This window comes from Kogia breviceps, chromosome 1 (genome assembly GCF_026419965.1).
Source record: "Kogia breviceps isolate mKogBre1 chromosome 1, mKogBre1 haplotype 1, whole genome shotgun sequence".
NCBI lineage: Eukaryota > Metazoa > Chordata > Mammalia > Artiodactyla > Physeteridae > Kogia > Kogia breviceps.
The window spans coordinates 181100786-181119509 of NC_081310.1; the positions used below are offsets into that span (position 1 = coordinate 181100786).

At 42.6% G+C, this 18724-nt stretch overlaps 1 protein-coding gene across 3 annotated transcripts in view; it reads left to right on the forward strand.

The window, feature by feature from the left end:
• Positions 1-18724, forward strand: part of WASF2 (WASP family member 2) — a 72132-nt gene that overhangs the window by 42993 nt on the left and 10415 nt on the right. Inside the window, exons 1-5 of one of the 3 annotated variants that reach the window (XM_059036380.2) lie at positions 5891-6093; positions 7240-7412; positions 14733-14867; positions 15407-15560; positions 17665-17782. In XM_059036380.2, the coding sequence (XP_058892363.1) occupies positions 7283-7412; positions 14733-14867; positions 15407-15560; positions 17665-17782 (537 nt within the window). In that variant the 5' untranslated portion in view covers positions 5891-6093; positions 7240-7282. Of the gene's footprint in view, positions 1-5890; positions 6094-6532; positions 6585-7239; positions 7413-14732; positions 14868-15406; positions 15561-17664; positions 17783-18724 lie in introns of those variants that run through there. The other 2 variants (XM_067014073.1, XM_059036369.2) reach the window with 2 other exon arrangements.

Below are 18724 nucleotides of genomic sequence, written 5' to 3' on the forward strand. Positions count from 1 at the left end.
CGCCGCGACTACTGGGGCTGCCTGCCACAACTACTGAAGCCGGCGCACCTAGAGCCTGTGCTCTGCAACAAGAGAAGCCACGGCAATGAGAAGCCTGCGCACCGCAATGGAGAGTAGCTCCACTCGCTGCCACTAGAGAAATCCCGCGCGTAGCAGCGAAGACCCAACGCAGCCAAAAAGAGATAAATAAATTTAAAAATAAAAGGCAGTTTTCTATGGAATAGTTGATACTAGAAGAAACTAATTTTGAAGTAAAAGTTATCCCCCAATTTTAGCTTTAAGAGCAAAGCTATGGTTAGAGCCTGAAGAGTAATAAAAGTAAGAACAAAAGGTGGTATTGCTCCCAAAAGATAATAGAAAGTTATGGAATTACCAGATGTGAATGGTCCTTGATATACAGTGTGTTCAAGGAGTAAGATACGGTAGTTTGGAAGTCCTGTTTCCCTGGGCTGCTTTCCCAAAACCAAATTAGGACAAGAAGGAGCTTTACGTTTATTGAATGTAGGTCCATAGCTGGTGTCATTCCTTTGTGAAATTGGAAATTTCTCCTGGTTTTAGATCACAAGTAAGCTTTTTTTCTTGATTCTCCCAGTCAGATAGTTTCTTTGTCCACCCTAGGAGTTCCATTTGTCTTGCTAGCTCTTTTGAACATTACTCTAGTGACCTAAACTGATTTATCAGTAACTTCTTATGTTTGGAGAGAGTCTGGTTATATTTGTAGGTTTAGCCCCACCCTGTATTTCAATAGGAAGTGGGTGGGTGCTTAAGTCTGTAATGTGGCATTCCTCCTTGTGATTGTTGCATGATAGTGAGGACTGCTATGTGCAACAGTAAATTCATACTTCTTTATAAACATTTTAACAGACAGACTTAGATTACTGTAAACCTGTGTGTTGTGTATTATTTTGAAGTCAAATGATTATTTGACTTTTCAGTTGAGATTCTTGAACTGCTGTGAAATATACATTCTTTAACATAAAGAAATTTATCTCTTGAAAGAGGAAACTGGCCTACAAAGCAAAGCTCTTATATGCCCCCATCCAAAGTGCTGTTAACTATAGAACAGTGGGAAATGCTGAAGTGAAAGCAGAAGTCCTAATTGCCACACATACAATATCCCCACATGTTCTCATCCCCTGCTACTGCTGATCAGCATTTTGGGGGTATGTTTCAAAGAGGAACTGCCTTGAGAAGCATTTCTGTTGTTACGGTTTTTGCTGTAGCTCAGATATACTTGCTTTTGGATGTGGCCATAGAAATCTGCAGGTGTTATCAGTGACCGTGGCTCTAAATGAAGCATTGTTTATTTATTTATAATAAATAGCTAGTAGTACATATCATTGCTAGAATGAGCAGTCATCTGTTTTCTGTCCTGGTACTAATAGGAATTCAGAGTGTAGGGTACAGATGAGTGCATCCTCCCTCTCACATGCAGCCTTCCTTTATTACCTTCTTCTACCCTCCCAATCCCTACACCTCTCACCTACTTCACCCCACTCCTGCTACAGGCTGTCGGGAACAGTTGAGAGTTCCGAGTGTAGGGTACATGTCAAAGTCTCCTTTTGCCTTTACGCTGACCAAATGTGATATATAAATATTTCACGATAACTTCAAATATAAAGACTTGTAGAATCTTACTGTTGTGAAAGGACCTCAAAGAACACCTCATCCAGTTTCCAATTCAAAGCCTGAATCCCATAATGGTACTGGCAGTCTAGACTGGTCAGTGTACTCCAGGCCATAGCTAGGAGGGGATGCCTGAAGTCTTTTATTTATTCTCAGACTCATTCTCAAGTTTCTTAGGCTGAAAATAGCCAGGAGTAAAGATGGGGGTTGCTGCTGAGTCTGGCTGGATGTCTGGAACTGGTCCAAAGCCAGTTTTTCTTTTGGGCTTCTTTGGGTAGCCAACTCCCAGATTGGCTTGGGAGGCTCCCAGAGTGTAAATAACCCCAGGGCTTTGTCTGGATTGTCCTTTTTACCATTCTGGATCCTCGCCATCCTGGTAACTAGATGAATCTAGATCTGGTGAAGGGTTTGATTCATGGTCATGATCCGCCATTCTCTACAGTCCCTAGACCTCCCTCTGGCCTTGGTTCAGAATGCAAGTGGCTGTTGGCCAAGTGAAGAGGTTATGGCAGCTTAGGTAGAAGCAAATCCAGGAATTTTAGAACTTCTTAAAGATCATCTAGCTTAGTCTCTTTATTTTGCAGATGAGGAAACTGAAGCCCAGAGTGAGAATTATATCATCTTTGATTTAAATGGCATTGTAGAAGTCATCCAGTCTGACCTCTCAACATCATCTTCTTACAGTCTAGGAGTCTCTCCCCCAACATGCCCAATAGCTGGTATCCAGAGGATGATACTGGGGAACTTAATAACTTCTGAAGAGACCCATTCTAATATAGGACAGCTCTAATTAAAAGGAACTAACTTAATTGAAATCTACTTCCCTGTAACTTTTATCTTCTCAGTGGTTCTAATTTAATTCCTCTCCTATGTAACATCCCCCAAGGTAAGACCTTCTCAGACTCCCAAGTTAGCAAATATCTCTGTAGCATATAATTTCCCTAATCAAAATAAAGTATAACTGAAAAAGAACTTTACTGATTCTATAAATACAGGGCATTCCACCTTCATGTGTCCAAACTTCTTTTTCCAGACAAGGACTACTACTTTCTTGGTTTTCTTCACTTTCTTTTCATTACTGGAACTAGCATTTAGCTCTTTTCATAATACTTTTATTTTTATTTTTTTAATTTTTTATTAGTCAGGACCTCAGTTCCCCTGCCAGAGATCGAAACCAGGCCACAGCAATGACAGTGCCAAATCCTAACCGCTAGGCCACCAGGGAACTCCCTCATAATACTTTTAATAAAGAAACATACATTTTATCACTTTGTGAGTATAACTGTACAAAACTATCAGGAGAGAGCAACAGATAGGGCTGAAGGGTTGGACTCACCCCTGCAGCCTGTCTGTGGTTTCTCAGTTCATATTTGCTAGCTGTGGTGGGCCTCTCTATTTCTATTGTCTCCGTCTCAGCCTGGGAAGAGTTTCCCAACTGGTCTTCTTACCTCCAGTCTTCTCCTGCCCAAATACAGCTTCCTCCTTCGGTTAGAATGATTTATCTAAAAATGCAGATTTTCCGATGTCACTACCTTAATTTAGTGGTTCGTCAACACCCAGTGCTCCACAAATTTTCCACTAAATGACTACTGATGATAGATGAGCTTTTCTCAACTGCATTCCCATAAGAAAATTAAACCCTAATGCTATTAGGCATCCATTGTATATAATGTATTAAATTTTTTCCAGTGCATCTGAAATGGTCCTAGTTGTTTACACTCTTGAAGAGAATTGAGGAAATAGTCACTCAAATTCTTTTCTTTGTTTTGTGGTTCAAATGAGGAACCCAGTATAAAAGAGTAGAGAAAGAGAATGTATGTTCTTCAAGAGGTCCAGAAGCATGGCTGGGAACAATCTCCAGAAAAAAACCCCACAAATTTCATTGAAGTCTCGGGTTTCAACTTTATTATTATTTTAAAAAATATATACACATGGCCTTTCTCACCTTCTGAGATGGCCCACACTCTGTGGAGTGTGTTTCTCTCTAAATAAATCCACTTCTTACCTATCACTTTGTTTCTCACTGAATATTTTCTTCAATGAGCCATCAAGAACCTGAGCTTAATTAAGTCCCGAAACCAGAAGTGAGCTTTCTCGGGCTTCCCTGATGGCGCAGTGGTTAAGAACCCTCCTGCCAATGCAAGGGACACAGGTTCGAGCCCTGATCCGGGAAGATCCCACATGCTGTGGAGCAACTAAGCCTGTGCACCACAAGTACTGAGCCTGTGCTCTAGAGCCTGCTAGCCACAACTACTGAAGCCCGTGAGCCACAACTGCTGAGCCTGTGAACCACAACTACTGAAGCCCACATGCCTAGAGCCCGTGCTCTGCAACAAGAGGAGCCACCACAATGAAAAGCCTGCGTACCACAACGAAAAGTAGTCCCTGCTCACCACAACTAGAGAAAGCCTGTGCGCAGTGACAAAGACCCAACATAGCGAAAGATAAATAAATTTTAAAAATAAAATAAAAAAAAATATATAGACACACATTTATTTCTTTATTATAAATTTATTTTATTTATTTATTTATTTTTGGCTGCTTTGGGTCTTTGGTGTTGCATGCGGGCTTTCTCTAGTTGTGGCAAGCGGAGACTACCCTTCCTTGCTTCTCATTGTGGTGGCTTCTTTTGTTGCAGAGTACGGGCTCTAGGTGCTCAGGCTTCAGTAGTTGTGGCGTATGGGCTTAGTTGCTCCACGGCATGTGGGATCTTCCTGGACAAGGGCTTGAACCTGTGTCCCCTGCATTGGCAGGCGGATTCTTAACCACTGCGCCACCAGGGAAGCCCCTAGGATTTCATCTTTAAATTTATGTGAATATTGTATTGTACTACATAATATGTCTGTTGTTAAAAGTGTTTTAAAATATATGTCAGTGAATAAAATTGATTTTACAGGAGGATTTACCTGAGGTCCATGGAACTAAAAATAACTACCTTTTTTCTTAGCCCTGTAGTGGACATTTTATACATGTTACATTATTTAATGTCTCTAGGAAAATTGCCCAAGATAACACAGCTAGTAAGGTGTCAAGACTTAGGGCACAAGGGAAGTATGTCTAACTCCACAACTTGAAGCTGAGTTGAGTCAAGAGCCTTGGAAGTCTTTACCCCATTTCTAAGTTTATCTTCACTGGAATAGAGGGTTTTCTTTTTCCTTGGTCAAATTAGTATTATGGTTCAGATCATGTGTAATTCCATACTTCTTTGGCATAATACAACTAACCCTGATTATCCAAAAGAAAAATGAGCAGTGATGCAGGTAATTCCATGTAATAGGGAATCTTGTCTTTCTCTGGTGGCTGTGAAACATATAAAATGACTTTTTTTTAGTAGCAGATTCACTTTCTAATTGTTTTGTCTTGATAGATATTGACATATTGTAATTTCTTGAGTACTCTAGCTGGTTGTGGGAGCTGGCTTTTTTTGGCAAGAGGTAGCTATCTTGCTATTGAAAACTTGGTTCCCCCACCCCAGAAGACATAGAGTTGACTCCATTTGTGTCCACTTACCCAAGGTACTTGGGAAAGCATAAATGCTAAAGTAGCAAGGTGTCAGAGGGGTTCCCCAGCTCCACCCCCAATCTGACATTTACCTAGCCATCTGGAATCCAGTTTCCATTAGGTGTCCAAAGAGAATGTCTGGAATGCCCTGTCAGTGGCCATTCAGCACAGAATTTCAAGGGGATCTGGCTCCTGTAGCTCCTCTAAGAAGCTAGAACAAGTTCTGAAATGATTGCTAATGGGGGGAGCCATAGTGGCTATTTTCACTCATCTCTGGCTGTATCCCTGAATTTCTGGTTCTTCCTAAAAGCTTGAAGTTTGGGAGTCTAAGGGCATCCAGAGGATGCAGAGTCCTGTGAGGTTCTTTTATTTGTAACACCTTGCCTCCTTTGCTGTTCTAAACTCTCTTTTCAGTATGAGTTAATAAAGCTTGCATGTTAGTACCCAGTACCCTTTAGATTATGTAAAAGAGGAGAAGAGGTAGACTGGGAGGGAAAGTCCAGAGTTTGGATTAGAAAACCTGTTTAGTCAAAGGGGAACTTAGCTGAGGAACAGAATGAAAATTATTTCCTTAGACAGTAGACAAACATTCAGGAAACACCTCTGCACCCCAAAGATAGGAACAGCTGCCACACAGTGACTATTAAAGGGAGGTTCTAAGTTATGAGCAAACAGCTGATTCTCTTGGTTCTTAGGCTGTTGCTGTTGGTGACAGGAAATCTTGTTTCCCAAGCTGCTGGCTTCCTGTTTTATTTTTACTCTTAGCAGATCAGAATGTCCATAACAAGGAGCAGTCTGTTCCAAAGGGTTCTACTCCCTCTTTGAGCCTGAAGGGCTATTTTTTTTTCTCTTTTGGTCAGACAATATATTGGTTCACTTTTAAGATCTATGATGTTTAGCTTGGTTTAAGCATTTCGTATTCACAATCAACTTTTTTGGTGATGAGCTGGTGTTTTGAGATTTGATGTAAGTAAACCTCTGGGTTGTTTTTTTTGTTGTTGTTTTGTTTTTTAAAGAGGAGTTTGCAATCTTGGGGACTTGGGTATGTTACCTTTATGCTTTACCATTTAATTTGCCATTTTCCCTAGCAGAAAAACCATTAGGCTGTTTTAAATTTCTTTAGTTTCACAAGATAGGGAAACAGTTCCAGCCCGATGTGCCTTGGCTGTAGTCATATCCATTTTGTTGGATAAAAAACCTCCTCCTGTCCTTGTAAAGCTAGGAATTTGGTAATCTAACTCTAAAACAATAGCTCAGCATGAACCTAAAGTGCTGGGGGATTTCCTAGGGAAAGGGGCTCAGCCGACAGGATAAGAAACAGTAACTGGAAGGTTTCCGGATCTGCTCCACTTCCTGCTGTCTCAAGAGCCTTTTGGCCCAGGTGTGTTGAACCGGATGGGAGAGAGAAAGGGAGCTGTGGGTAGAAGAGAAAGGACTAGGGAATCTTACAGCACAGGGTACTTGGCATCATGTTTGATATATTGAATGTGTAAAATTTTCCTTGATATTCTTTCATTCTGTCAATTTAAAGACTAAACTTTGGCAGTGTTAATAGATACTGGCAGTATTTAGCTGTACATTAACAGTCCTCCATCAGGGAAGGACTGGAGAAGTTATGTCCTGTTGCAGATCAGTAGAATCACTATTGGCAACTTAATTTCATTGTGGAGACTGTCAGATGACAAAAGCTCTTTTCTGATTCTTATAATTGATTATCTGGAATCTGATCTGTTCTGGTTGTGGACCCCCCAAGGTTAGGATCTATACCATCCAGGATCTGCTGAATGGGCTGTTTTCTTACCATGCGTCCCTGCCTCTGGAGACTCTTGTTAGTTGGAGCATAGTTGTTATGTTAAGGTTTTTTAGGTTTTTATGCTGCCTGTGTACCCTCAGTCAGCAGTCACCAGTTCAGAATTTCTAAACGTATCCAGCAAGCCTCTAATGGCAAACCTTTAAAAGGGGTGGTAGGGGTAAGGGAGGGCTTAAAACAGAAAAAAGAAGATTTTTAAAGCTGTTCAGATCAGAGCAAAACAAAAGGAAAAAAGACTCACACAGCCCTGGTGTGCCTGGAATTTGTGGTTGAGTAATACTTTCCTGTTATTTCTTTTTTAGGTTGTTTTTCATCATTCAGAACGTTGCCTGAAGCAGGTCCACCATGCCGTTAGTAACGAGGAACATCGAGCCAAGGCACCTGTGCCGTCAGACGTTGCCTAGCGTTAGAAGCGAGCTGGAATGCATGACCAACATCACCCTGGCAAATGTCATCCGACAGCTGGGCAGCCTGAGTGAGTGCCGCAGAGAGCCTGTGCTTTGCCCTCAGGGGTCGTTGGTGCTCTTTATTTTGTTTCCTTCTCCTTCCTGTTCCTATTTCTCCCCCATCTGCCTTCCCTAGGTAGTGCGAAAATATATCCCACTCCCACCCCCTCCCCAAAGAGAGGCTCCTTTTTGGTACAGATTCTTCCCCTCAACCCTTTCTTCATCTCCCACCACCCTCTAGGTTCCCTCCCCCTCCCCCTCCACCTGCTTCAAAAGAAATCTGTGGGAAGGGTGGCAGGAAGGGCTGCAGCAGAAACTGCAGATGGAATGACAGAGCAGAATTCTCTGTGTGTAAAGTGGGAGGTTCACAGAGCAGTATCTTGGGTTGGGGAATGTGCCTGTAATTGCACAAAGCTATTCGATGTGAAGCCTCAAATGTGCCAATAGTCTTTATCTACACAACAACCCCCCACCTTTTCTTCCCAAAGAGAAGTAAGCAAACATGCATTCAGAGAGATTCTGGCTGACTCGTCTGCCTTGGTACACATTAAGTTGTGCTTCAAGCCCCCAGGTCCAAGTTCAGGGTACAAATTACTTCTGTAGTCTCTGGGGTATTGGGAGTTTTGCAAGCTGTGTGAACACAGTGACACAAATTGTACCTGGAGCCATTCTTCTCTAGGAGGAAGATGGGGGTTAACCCAGTCTGTTTTGGAGCTGAGGGAAAGCCAGCTCAATTGTAATTTTTTTTTTAATTGATAAGAATGAATAAGACTGCCTTGGGTGGGGTACATGCATGGGTTTGGATTTCATTCTGAATTAAGTTGACTTTGTTTGCTTGGAGCCGAGATATGGGAAGGGCAGATGCTTGGATAGGCTCTGCATTTGTCTAGTGCCATTCTAGCTCCCATAAGAACCTCTGTCAAAATGCCGTTTTAGTGATCTTCCTTAGCAAAAGCATCTTGGTGTGAATTATTTCAGACATTCACCTCTCCTATCGTTATCACTGCCCTTAGTGAAAACAGTGGAATATCAAGAAAGCCTGCATCCCCCCAGATAGTAATAGGCCCTACCTTGAAAATAGGTGCCTGAGGAGACAGAGGTCTGTGACCATATGATGTATGGAGTCTGAGATTCCTAAGCCATCACCTAGCTCAGAGGCCATCTCAGTTGATCCAGGGCTTAGGGAAACCTGGATGGGGCATCAAGAAAGAAATGAAACCCCTCCAGTGTCTGTCTTACACAAAGGAACATTGACAGCAGTGCAACAGCAGCACGGCTGACAAGGAAGCACATGAAGGCTGCAGAGAGCCTCACTGCTTCTTAAAAGCATCATTTCTGCTTCTGTCACCCTGAGAAGGCCAAATGGGTGGAAGTCAGTCACACACTGGTTCCTTCTCTATAGGACAAAGGACATCTAGCTAATGATACTTCTTATTCTCACTCAGCAGGAGTTATGCTCTCTCTCAGGTGTTTTTCCAGGGTAGTGTTGCTGGATGCCACTGCTTACTCTCCCACTTGTGATCAGAGCATTCCTATCTTGAGGAAGCTGATCTGAGGGCCGGGGTTGGCTTGTGCCTGTGGAAACAAGGTTTCCTCAGGTTGTAGAGCTAGCTGACCCTTTATTCATCCAGTAAACATGTATTGAACATATTTTATGTGCCAGATGCTGAGAGGATACAGCAATAATAAGAAATGGTCTCTGCCTTCCAGGAGCTCATACTCTACCAGAGGAGAAAGAAATAAATAATTCTAAAGGGGAGAACAGAACGGGGAGAGGATGAGAAGGGAACTCACTTTTGTTGATTGCCTACTTTAAGCCGGGTTTTAATAGGATCTTCACATAGATTATCTCGTTTAATCCTCTTAATAATCCTATGATGTTAGATGTTGGCATTGCCATTTTTCAGATGAAGAAATGAAGGCTCAGAAAAGTAAGATAACTTGTGGGCAGACACAGCAGTCAGAGGCAAAGTCAGACTTCCTAAGAATTTCTCAGTCTGTCTCCTGTCTCTCTGTCTCTACCAACACTGCCCTGGTTTAGACCGACTTTAACTCTCACCTAAACTGTTGTCCTAGCCTCCCTCTGGCCTCCCTTTCTCTGATCAACCCCCTTAAATCTATAAACCTAAAAATTGTATAAAATCTTACAAATCTTAAACCTGTACTCTTGCCAAACTGGTCTGCCCAAAACTAAAATCTTACTTTTTACTTTTATAATTCTGAATTGTTTGAATTTTTAAAAGTTAAGTCTGTGTTAACTTTTGCAGTTTAAAAAGTGTTTTTAAAATAAGAGTATAAATGTTAGCTATGTATTTATCACTGCTCTTCCTCACTATGGAATTATTTAAGTTCCTTGGTCTGGCATTCAAGACTTTAAGACCTGCCTTTCTTTTCAGCCTCATTTTCTGTAATCTATCTTCTCCCATTTTACAGTCTTTTAAAGGGATTCTTTTAAAATTAAAAAGGGAAAAAAAGAAGGAAGAAAAACTGAATTACCAACTACTTGTAGCTTCTGAGACACACCGTATTCTCTGGTACTTCGACGTGGTGGCTTTGTTGTTCCCACTGCCTGGAAAGCCCTTGCCATCCTTGTAGCTGATCTTCAAGGCCCACCCAGCTCAGGGATCTCCTCCATGTGGACTGAGTACCCCTCTGAGATCCTATTACATGCCTGTATTATTACCCGCCACATTATATTGAAATATATCTCCTATATTAAATTGAAAGTTCTTTGGAGGCAGAAGTCATGTGTTGTTTGTCCTTGAACCCCAGTGTCTATCTTGTATAATACCTGGCACCCAGTAGGAGCTCAGTAACTACTTGTTGAATGATTCATGCATGTACTCTTTCCATGCTGTTGGTGCACAGAGAATACAGGGAAGGAAGGAGTATTTCCTATGGGGAATGGGAACATAGCGGGAATAGGGAGAGTCAAGGAAAGCTTCACAGAAGAGGTTACATTTGAACCGAGCCTTGAAAGATGACTAGGATTTCATCTAGCAGAGAGGGGTGCAGGAATGGGCTCATGTGTGCTTCAGGCTCATGACCTTGACCTCATGTATTATATTCTAGTCAGAAGTGCTTGGTCTAGTAGGGAAAGTCTGATTATGGAATGAATAAAGCACAAAACTAAGATTTCACAGCCGTGAATTGCTCCTTGATAGCATATCCAGGATTCTCATTTTCCTTCAGTGCACTGAGATTGGCATTTCACATATTAGGTTGCCGTATCTTAGGAAATGTGGGCACAGCCAGCCAGCGAGCACTTCTGAATCAGTATCCTGACCACCTAGGAAAAGGGAACCCCCTCTTGGGTCATTAAGATTTGTTATGGGACTTCCCTGGTGGTCCAGTGGCTAAGACTCCACACTTCCAGGGCAGGGGGCCTGGGTTCTATCCTTGGTCAGGGAACTAGATCCCACATGTTGCAACTAAAGATTCCACATGCCACAACTAAAAAAAGATCCCGCATGCCACAACAAGACCCAGCACAGCCAAATAAAATAAATAAATAAAAATTTTAAAAGATATGTTATGATATTGGGTTTTCTGAGTACAGTGGGTCCATGCCATTGGGGGTGCTCCAAGACTCCCACTCAAATTCAAACAAGAGCAGCTTCATATTTTTAAAAATCAGTTTTACTTGTTCCATTTCCACATAAGATTTCATTTGAAAAACTGTACTGCTAAGAGAAAAAAAAAAGTTGAAGACTGCTTCTGGAATCTTTTGCAGAATGGGGTAGATGTCTGTTATGAATGTCCTGATGTGATAGTGGATCTATCTTGGTAATCTGAATAAGTGAAATTTAACTCTGAACAAGGCATTTTGATTTTCTCCTTTATAAGTATCACACTTCTGTTTTCAGAGGTTGGAGTACTTTTTAGTACTGAAAGAACAGGGCTATCACATTACTGACTGGAATTATATTTTAAATTTTCTCTGAGCATCAAACTTAGGATACTTAGATAGTCATACTCTTTTTTTTTTTTTTTTTTTTTTTTTTTTTTTTTTTTTTTTTTTTGTGATACGCGGGCCTCTCACTGCTGTGGCCTCTCCCGTTGCGGAGCACAGGCTCCGGATGCGCAGGCTCAGCGGCCATGGCTCACGGGCCCAGCCGCCCCGCGGCACGTGGGATCCTCCCGGACCGGGGCACGAACCCGCGTCCCCTGCATCGGCAGGCGGACTCTCAACCACTGCGCCACCAGGGAAGCCCAGTCATACTCTTAAAAGTCATCTGGGACTTCGCTGGTGGTGCAGTGGTTAAGAATCCGCCTGCCAATGCAGGGAATGTGGGTTCGATCCCTTGTCTGGGAAGATCCCACATGCCATGGAGCAACTAAGCCCATGTGCCACAACTACTGAGCCTGCACTCTAGAGCCCGCGAGCCACAACTACTGAAGCCCGCATGCCTAGAGCCCGTGCTCTGCAACAAGAGAAGCCACCGCAGTGAGAAGCCCGTGCACCGCAACGAAGAGTAGCCCGCCCTCTCACTGCAACTAGAGAAAGCCTGCGTGCAGCAAATGAAGACCCAACGTGGCCAAAAAAAAAAAGTCATCTGATATGGTTGAGCAATATAAGGAGGAGTCTCATTATAACAATTTACAGGGATTTCCCTGGTGGCGCAGTGGTTAAGAATCCGCCTGCCAATGCAGGGGACACGGGTTCAAGCCCCGGTTCAGGAAGATCCCACATGCCACGGAGCAACTAAGCCCGTGCACCACAACTACTGAGCCTGCACTATAGAACCAAAGGGCCACAACTACTAAAGCCTGTGTGCCTGGAGCCTGTGCTCTGCAACAAGAGAAGCCACCACAATGAGAGGCCCGTGCACTGCACCTCAACAAAGAATAGCCCCCACTTGCCGCAACTAGAGAAAACCTGCACACAGCAATGAAGACCCTACACAGCCAAAAATAAATAAATAAATTTTTAAGAAGAGTTTACATTTTTGGCTCGTTTAATCCTGTGACAACTTGATGAGATAGATATAGTTGTCCCCATTTCACAGATGAGGAAACTGAGGCTGGGAGAATTTGACTTGCTGAAAAGTACACAGGTGTAGATAGAAAGAACTGAAACTTAAATTCAGACTTTCTGGTTTGAAGTCTACTGCTTCTTCCATGTATCATCTTGCAGTTCTAAGTATACCTAGGGCCTGATGTGACGTAACGTGACAGCGGGGAAGCACTCCACCTCACTCCCCCTCCAAATAGCATTCTCAGTGTTACCATTTTTATATGGTGGCGTTCTTTGTGTTATATCATCTTAAACCATTGTGCCACACTAATCTCTACTCCCACTATCACTGCTCCATTCACTGAGGAGCAGGAAATCCTGCATACTCTCGCGGTGACCTAAGGGTAAATTGATTTGGGGTTTTCTTTTCCTCCAGAACAGCTGGATGATTAACAGATTTTTATTTTATTTTCGTTTGATTTTTATTTTATTTTATTTTATTTTTTTTGTGGTACGCAGGCCTCTCACTGCTGTGGCCACTCCCGTTGCGGAGCACAGGCTCCGGACGCGCAGGCTCAGCGGCCATGGCTCATAGACCCAGCCGCTCCGCGGCATGTGGCATCTTCCCGGACTGGGGCATGAACCCGTGTCCCCTGCATCGGCAGGCGGACTGTCAACCACTGCGTCACCAGGGAAGCCTGGTTAACAGATATTTTTGAGCTTGGTTTATTTTCCATGCTTAATGTGTGTGTCTTGTAGTCTTCCAATCACAGTTATTCGTTACCTAGGCAAGCATGATACAGTATGGTTTTTGGTTTTGGGGGGTTTTTTTTGAGATATGGTTGATTTACAATATTATATAAGTGTCAGGTGTACAACATAGTGGTTCAAAATTTTTAAAGGTTATACTCCATTTAGTTATAAAATATTGGCTCTATTCTCTATACTGTGCAATATATCCTTGTAGCCTGTTTATTTTATACACAGTAGTTTGTACCTCTTAATCCCCTACCCTCTCCCCACTGGTAACCCCTAGTTCTCTATATCTGTGAGTCAGTACAGTATGGTTCTTATAGGACTTAGCCATATAATCAGGGATCAGATTGGATTCTCAACCTGCCCAGTAGAAGTGCAGCTTGTTAACGAGTTTCAGTCCTTTGAGCTCAGGAGCTTCCCATGGTTGTTTAGATCACAAAACCATTCAGTATGCAAAGACTTGCTTCTTCCTTGATTAGAAACTCTTTATTGACTAAATTTACCAGCAATTCAAAATATGCTGTTGATTGGTTTTATCCTTACCTTCCAGGTTACATTGAGTGAGCTGCATTTCACCCTGAAGGTGCAGTTTTGGCCTTTTGATCTAATTTTTTTTCCCCTCAAGTATGGACTAAGAATAAATGTAGTTTAGAAACTAAAGTAAGAGCCTACTTTAAATAGTTCTCAAGGAAATGATCTTTTGGTTGGGCACAGTAACTTACGCCTGCCTTCACCTTGCAAGTAACAAACTCAGATGGTGTATTTATTCGTATGCACCGCTTTTCATTCTAGCAAGAATGTGCTTTGTGGCTTGGAATGACAATATGGAGGTAGTGTCAGATTGCTTTTATGTTTCTTTGGCTGCAAATTCTCCTTGCATTCCAGGGTTGAAAGTACGGAACTCTTTTCTTTTTCTAAAAAACAAGACATTGTGGAATGAGACCACTGGTATGTTGTTTTTCAGGGAGAGCTTGAATGTTTCAGCTTTCCACTTGTTCCCTGAGATGTAGATTTGAAGGATTATAACCTAAAGCAAAGACTTTCAAAGTTGTAGGTCATAAAACATAAAATAACCTTTTCACCTCTTAGAAGAAGTTATGTCTCTATTATGAGTTGTTAGTAAGTTCAGGGCCCCTCAAAGAAACCACATCTCATCATGGTTGTTCAGCGTACTTTTGGGGCTCCACTGAGGATGTAATTTCTTATTTTTCATGTTAATTGTAAACACATAGAAGGTCCTTCTAACTCCCAATCTGTTTTCCAGAAGCACTTTTACAAGGTTCTTTTACAGAGCAGCAAAGGGCTAAGGGCTATAGGCAAATGTATAGACATACTCTCCACTCTTCTAGGATTAGTTATTTTTGTATCACACCTTTTGATTTTATTCATCCTGTTTTGAGTTTCACGTCAGTTCATTTTGCCAAGAAGACTATTAGTTATAGAGCACATGCAGGCTGCCCAGGTTCTGGAGGGTATGTCTCTGTCTCCAGGAGCAAGCTCTGCATGTAGCCTGAACCATCTTAGAGGGGTGGGTGTGTGTGTTTGGGAGGTGGGAAATACAGTCTTTAGTAGCCAGTTTTCCTGACCATGTATGTCACTTTTAGGCACTAGTGACTTGGTTTCTTTGCTCTCTCAGGTAAATATGCCGAGGACATTTTTGGAGAGCTCTTCACTCAGGCAAATACTTTTGCCTCTCGAGTAAGCTCCCTTGCTGAGAGGGTCGACCGCCTACAAGTTAAAGTCACTCAACTGGATCCCAAGGAAGAAGAAGGTAAGGAAGCTGAGCTCAGCATTTGCAGGCTCTGCTGAGCAGTTGCTTAGGATTTTTTTTTTTCCTGATTTATAAAAAAGCGAGGGGAGAAATCACAGAGACCTATGGAGTTCTGCTTTGAAACGACACAAGCCTGGGTGATGTAAAGAAACCTTTTAATCTCTACCACACCTCCACACACTCCCTTTCTCCCGTTCCCAATCCCCTCTTTCTCAAATTCCCCTTCCCCCCAATCGTATTTTGCTACCATAAAAGTACTTGGAAGATTCATTCCTCCTGAGGAGGGGCCTGCTAGATCTGGCCACATAGTAAACCTTTGTGTTGCCTCATTTTGTTCAGTCATGAAATGGCTGGGCTGCTGACAGCCTTGTGGGGCTTCCCCAGAGGGGGAGGGAAAAAAAAAAAAAAAAAAAAAAAAACCTGGCTGCAGACAGCCGCAGCCAAGAAATGCAGCAGCTGAGGCCTCTCCGACTGGTGTGACTCAGTGTTTGCTCAAATAGCCTGTCATCCATTTTCTAATGCCTTCCATCTTCTTTCAGTGTCACTACAAGGAATCAACACCCGAAAGGCCTTCAGAAGCTCTACTGTTCAAGACCAGAAGCTTTTTGACAGAAACTCTCTCCCCATACCTGTCTTGGAAACATACAACACCTGTGATACTCCTCCACCTCTCAACAATCTGACCCCTTACAGGTAACCTAGCTAGCTTCTACCTTTTTCAGCCTGTGGTTAACAACACTAGATTGTCTTTTTATTTAAAGATGTTGTTTACATTAGAGGATTGTATCAAAAAACGTACTACGTACCCCAGAGTTGCTTGTGGCAGCAGAAGCTAACTAACATTTACCATATAAACAGTTGCCACTTATTATTGCTTGGTTTCTTAAACTCATAGTGAATATAATATATATTGAAAGTTTGCTATAGCATTGCATGCTGCAGAGTTTACTTTGGTACAAGCCAGGTCCATCTTGGATTCCATCCAAGGAATTTAGTTATTATAGAACCAAAAGAACTTTGTTACAAGGCAGTCCTATAGCATGCATCCCAGGGGCAACATTCTAGCAAGGCTTCCACTTACTCTGAAACCACTAGATTACCAGATGTTTGGGCGTGTTAGTGGGGCCAGCCTTGTGGACTGGCTGCTCTGGGCCCTGAGGGTCCTTCCAGAGCTTAAGGAGTAATTGGCGTTCTTCCAAATGAGTGTCGTTCACTTAGTTTTGAACATCCTTTCATCATTCCCCTCTGAAAGGGCCTACAGTGCTGTGGCTGGACTTGAAAAAGGTAGTCTTATAGACAACTTAAAGCCCCTCCCCTCTAGTGGTCTCTAGTGTATTGTGCAAAAAATTTCCAAGCAGGGGCAGAAAACGAATATTTATCTTGCTCGCATCCATAAATATCTTTGGAACAGGTAAAAGTAATTACAGATAGCTGGAGGCAGATGTCTTCTGTGAGACATGGGTGTACTGCAAAGTAGAATATGTGTGTGAAATTCAAGGACACCCACCTGATCCACAGAGCCAGAATAGGAGCATGGTTGCTCCTCACACAGATAACAGAGGAAGTACATGGCATCTATCGTATTATTATTACTGTGTGAAATTATGTTTGCCTCTTGGCTCTCAAAGGGGCCAGCTAACATAGCAGGGCATAGATTTGACTCTGTAGCCTGCATCATTTAGCCTAGTTGGATCTGGGCAGAGGGGTTGTAGGGCAAGAAAAGACTACACACCTGATGATATTGGAGGGACTATGATAAGACAAGTTTATTTTTCAGTTAATGTAGGGTATTTTCCTTTTTAACATTCTCCTCTCAGTTTTCTGGATTTAGCCTAACAGAAAAGAGTGGTGGTGTGGCTAACTCAGAGCAAGATTTAATATAAAAATCATTAGTGCTTGATTAGGAAATGGTTTCTGTGTGTTGTGATAGGATTGGAGGTTAGGAAAAAATTACCTTTCCAATTCTTTTTCATTCAGAGTAGTGTTAAAATAAATATCCACCCCTAAGTGCATGCTTTCTGGAGGGTGAGAGAGACTTAGCCATGCCAAAGTGCAGGATTCCAACCAGGGTCATTGAGTCTGGCAGATGACTTCCATCGACACTCAGTAGCTCACTCTGTACCTCTTTCACAGCCACTAAGAGATGGTAATGAAATCTTGTGGTCATAAAACAGCTGGCCATCTTTCTCACTGGGGCCCCCTTGTGGCTGGGGGGTGGGGGTGGATGCTGAGCTATTCTGGAAGGGAGCAAGTAGGTGGAGTGCTGTGGTTGTATTTACAGAAGAATAACAGCTGCACACATATACACATTCATGTGTGTATATGCATACATATGTACACATGTGAACCTGCACATGTGTGCACAGGTTTTGGGTGGGTAGAAAGCCACTAATGCTTCCTAGAGAGTCCTGGGCAATTGATGGTGGTAGGGGAACCAATGACAGAAATCCCATCTGATGTGCCAAGAATGTCCTCAGGGAGATGTCTGCGGCCGTGGAGATCATTAGCCATAATCAGGATCCCTGCTGCTATAGCCCATTCTTGCCCTGACCATGCAAATTCCTCTACTAGGAATTGAAAGTAAGGCTAAGGTTCTTAAAAAGCCAGATAAGTAAAGAGGTGCCCTGCCATTCAGGGGCTTTGGAACGCTGGTATGGGAGAGGAAATATGCAGTCGATTTGAATGACTTCTTGATTCCTCAGTGTAAAAACTGCTAACTGGTAGGTGTTTGGAATATTGGATTTGGTTGGGAGCTCATCTGTCTACTGACAGCTACTTGTCTTCATTTCTGTCCAAGGGATGATGGGAAAGAGGCACTCAAATTCTACACAGACCCTTCGTACTTCTTTGATCTTTGGAAGGAGAAGATGCTGCAGGACACCAAGGATATCATGAAAGAGAAGAGAAAGCATAGGGTGAGGGGAAAGGGGCCTCTGTTCTACACATCAGTAGGCACGATTGTGGAGGGGGGATAAAAAGGAAGCCAGTCTTATGTTAAGTAATCATTCCGAGTGGCTGCTTGCGTGGATGCCAGGTGAGACTCTTAAAAAAAAATGTGTCCACCCCAAGCACAACCAAGATGAAAGTATAAATCACACCAAAAATGTGTTTGTTCCTCCCGGTGCTATTAACAATTGAGTATATTCAGGCTGAGTTTTAGAAATTGACTTTTCTATTCACCATTTATTTCTCTTGCAATTTGCACCTGACTCTGCTGGACACGCAAGCTAGGCTAGTTCCCTTCCCTGCCAGTTTTGCAGCTCATTTCTCAGAGATCAGCACAAGGCTCTACAGTGTTTGATTTGCAACAGGAGCGGTTTAACACCTTGACTACTGGTTGGGTGAGGCAGTGGTGGGGGCATAGGCCTAGTTTTGGTAGATGCTCCCCTTCCCTTAGGCTGCCAGTGATGTGTGTAAGCATATGACCTACCAGTTGCAACCTCACAATTCCATTAGCATGGCTGCCGGGAGGCCCAAGAGAGCGCCAGGGGCTAGTGCAGCTGCATGGGCTGAAGAATTCTTCATTGGTTGTTTTGGTTTGTTTTTTAACTATTTCTTTATATCTGTCCCAGATATCTACAGCTATCATTATTTCTCTTCTCTCTTGACTGACCTTTGCGGCATAACAAATAATAAATAGCTATTTACTAACTTCCTAACAATTAGAGCTGCTCAAAAACATGAATGAATTACCCAAGGAGGTAGTGGGTAGAGGTGTTTGAGTATGGGATTGAGGAAATGTGTTTGAGCCCGGGAGGTGGTTTGGATTAGATGACCTCTAGGTCACTCTAAACCCAGCAATTCTATAAATTCTATAGTTACTGTATGTTGTCTAGGCAAATCTTCTCTTGGGTATA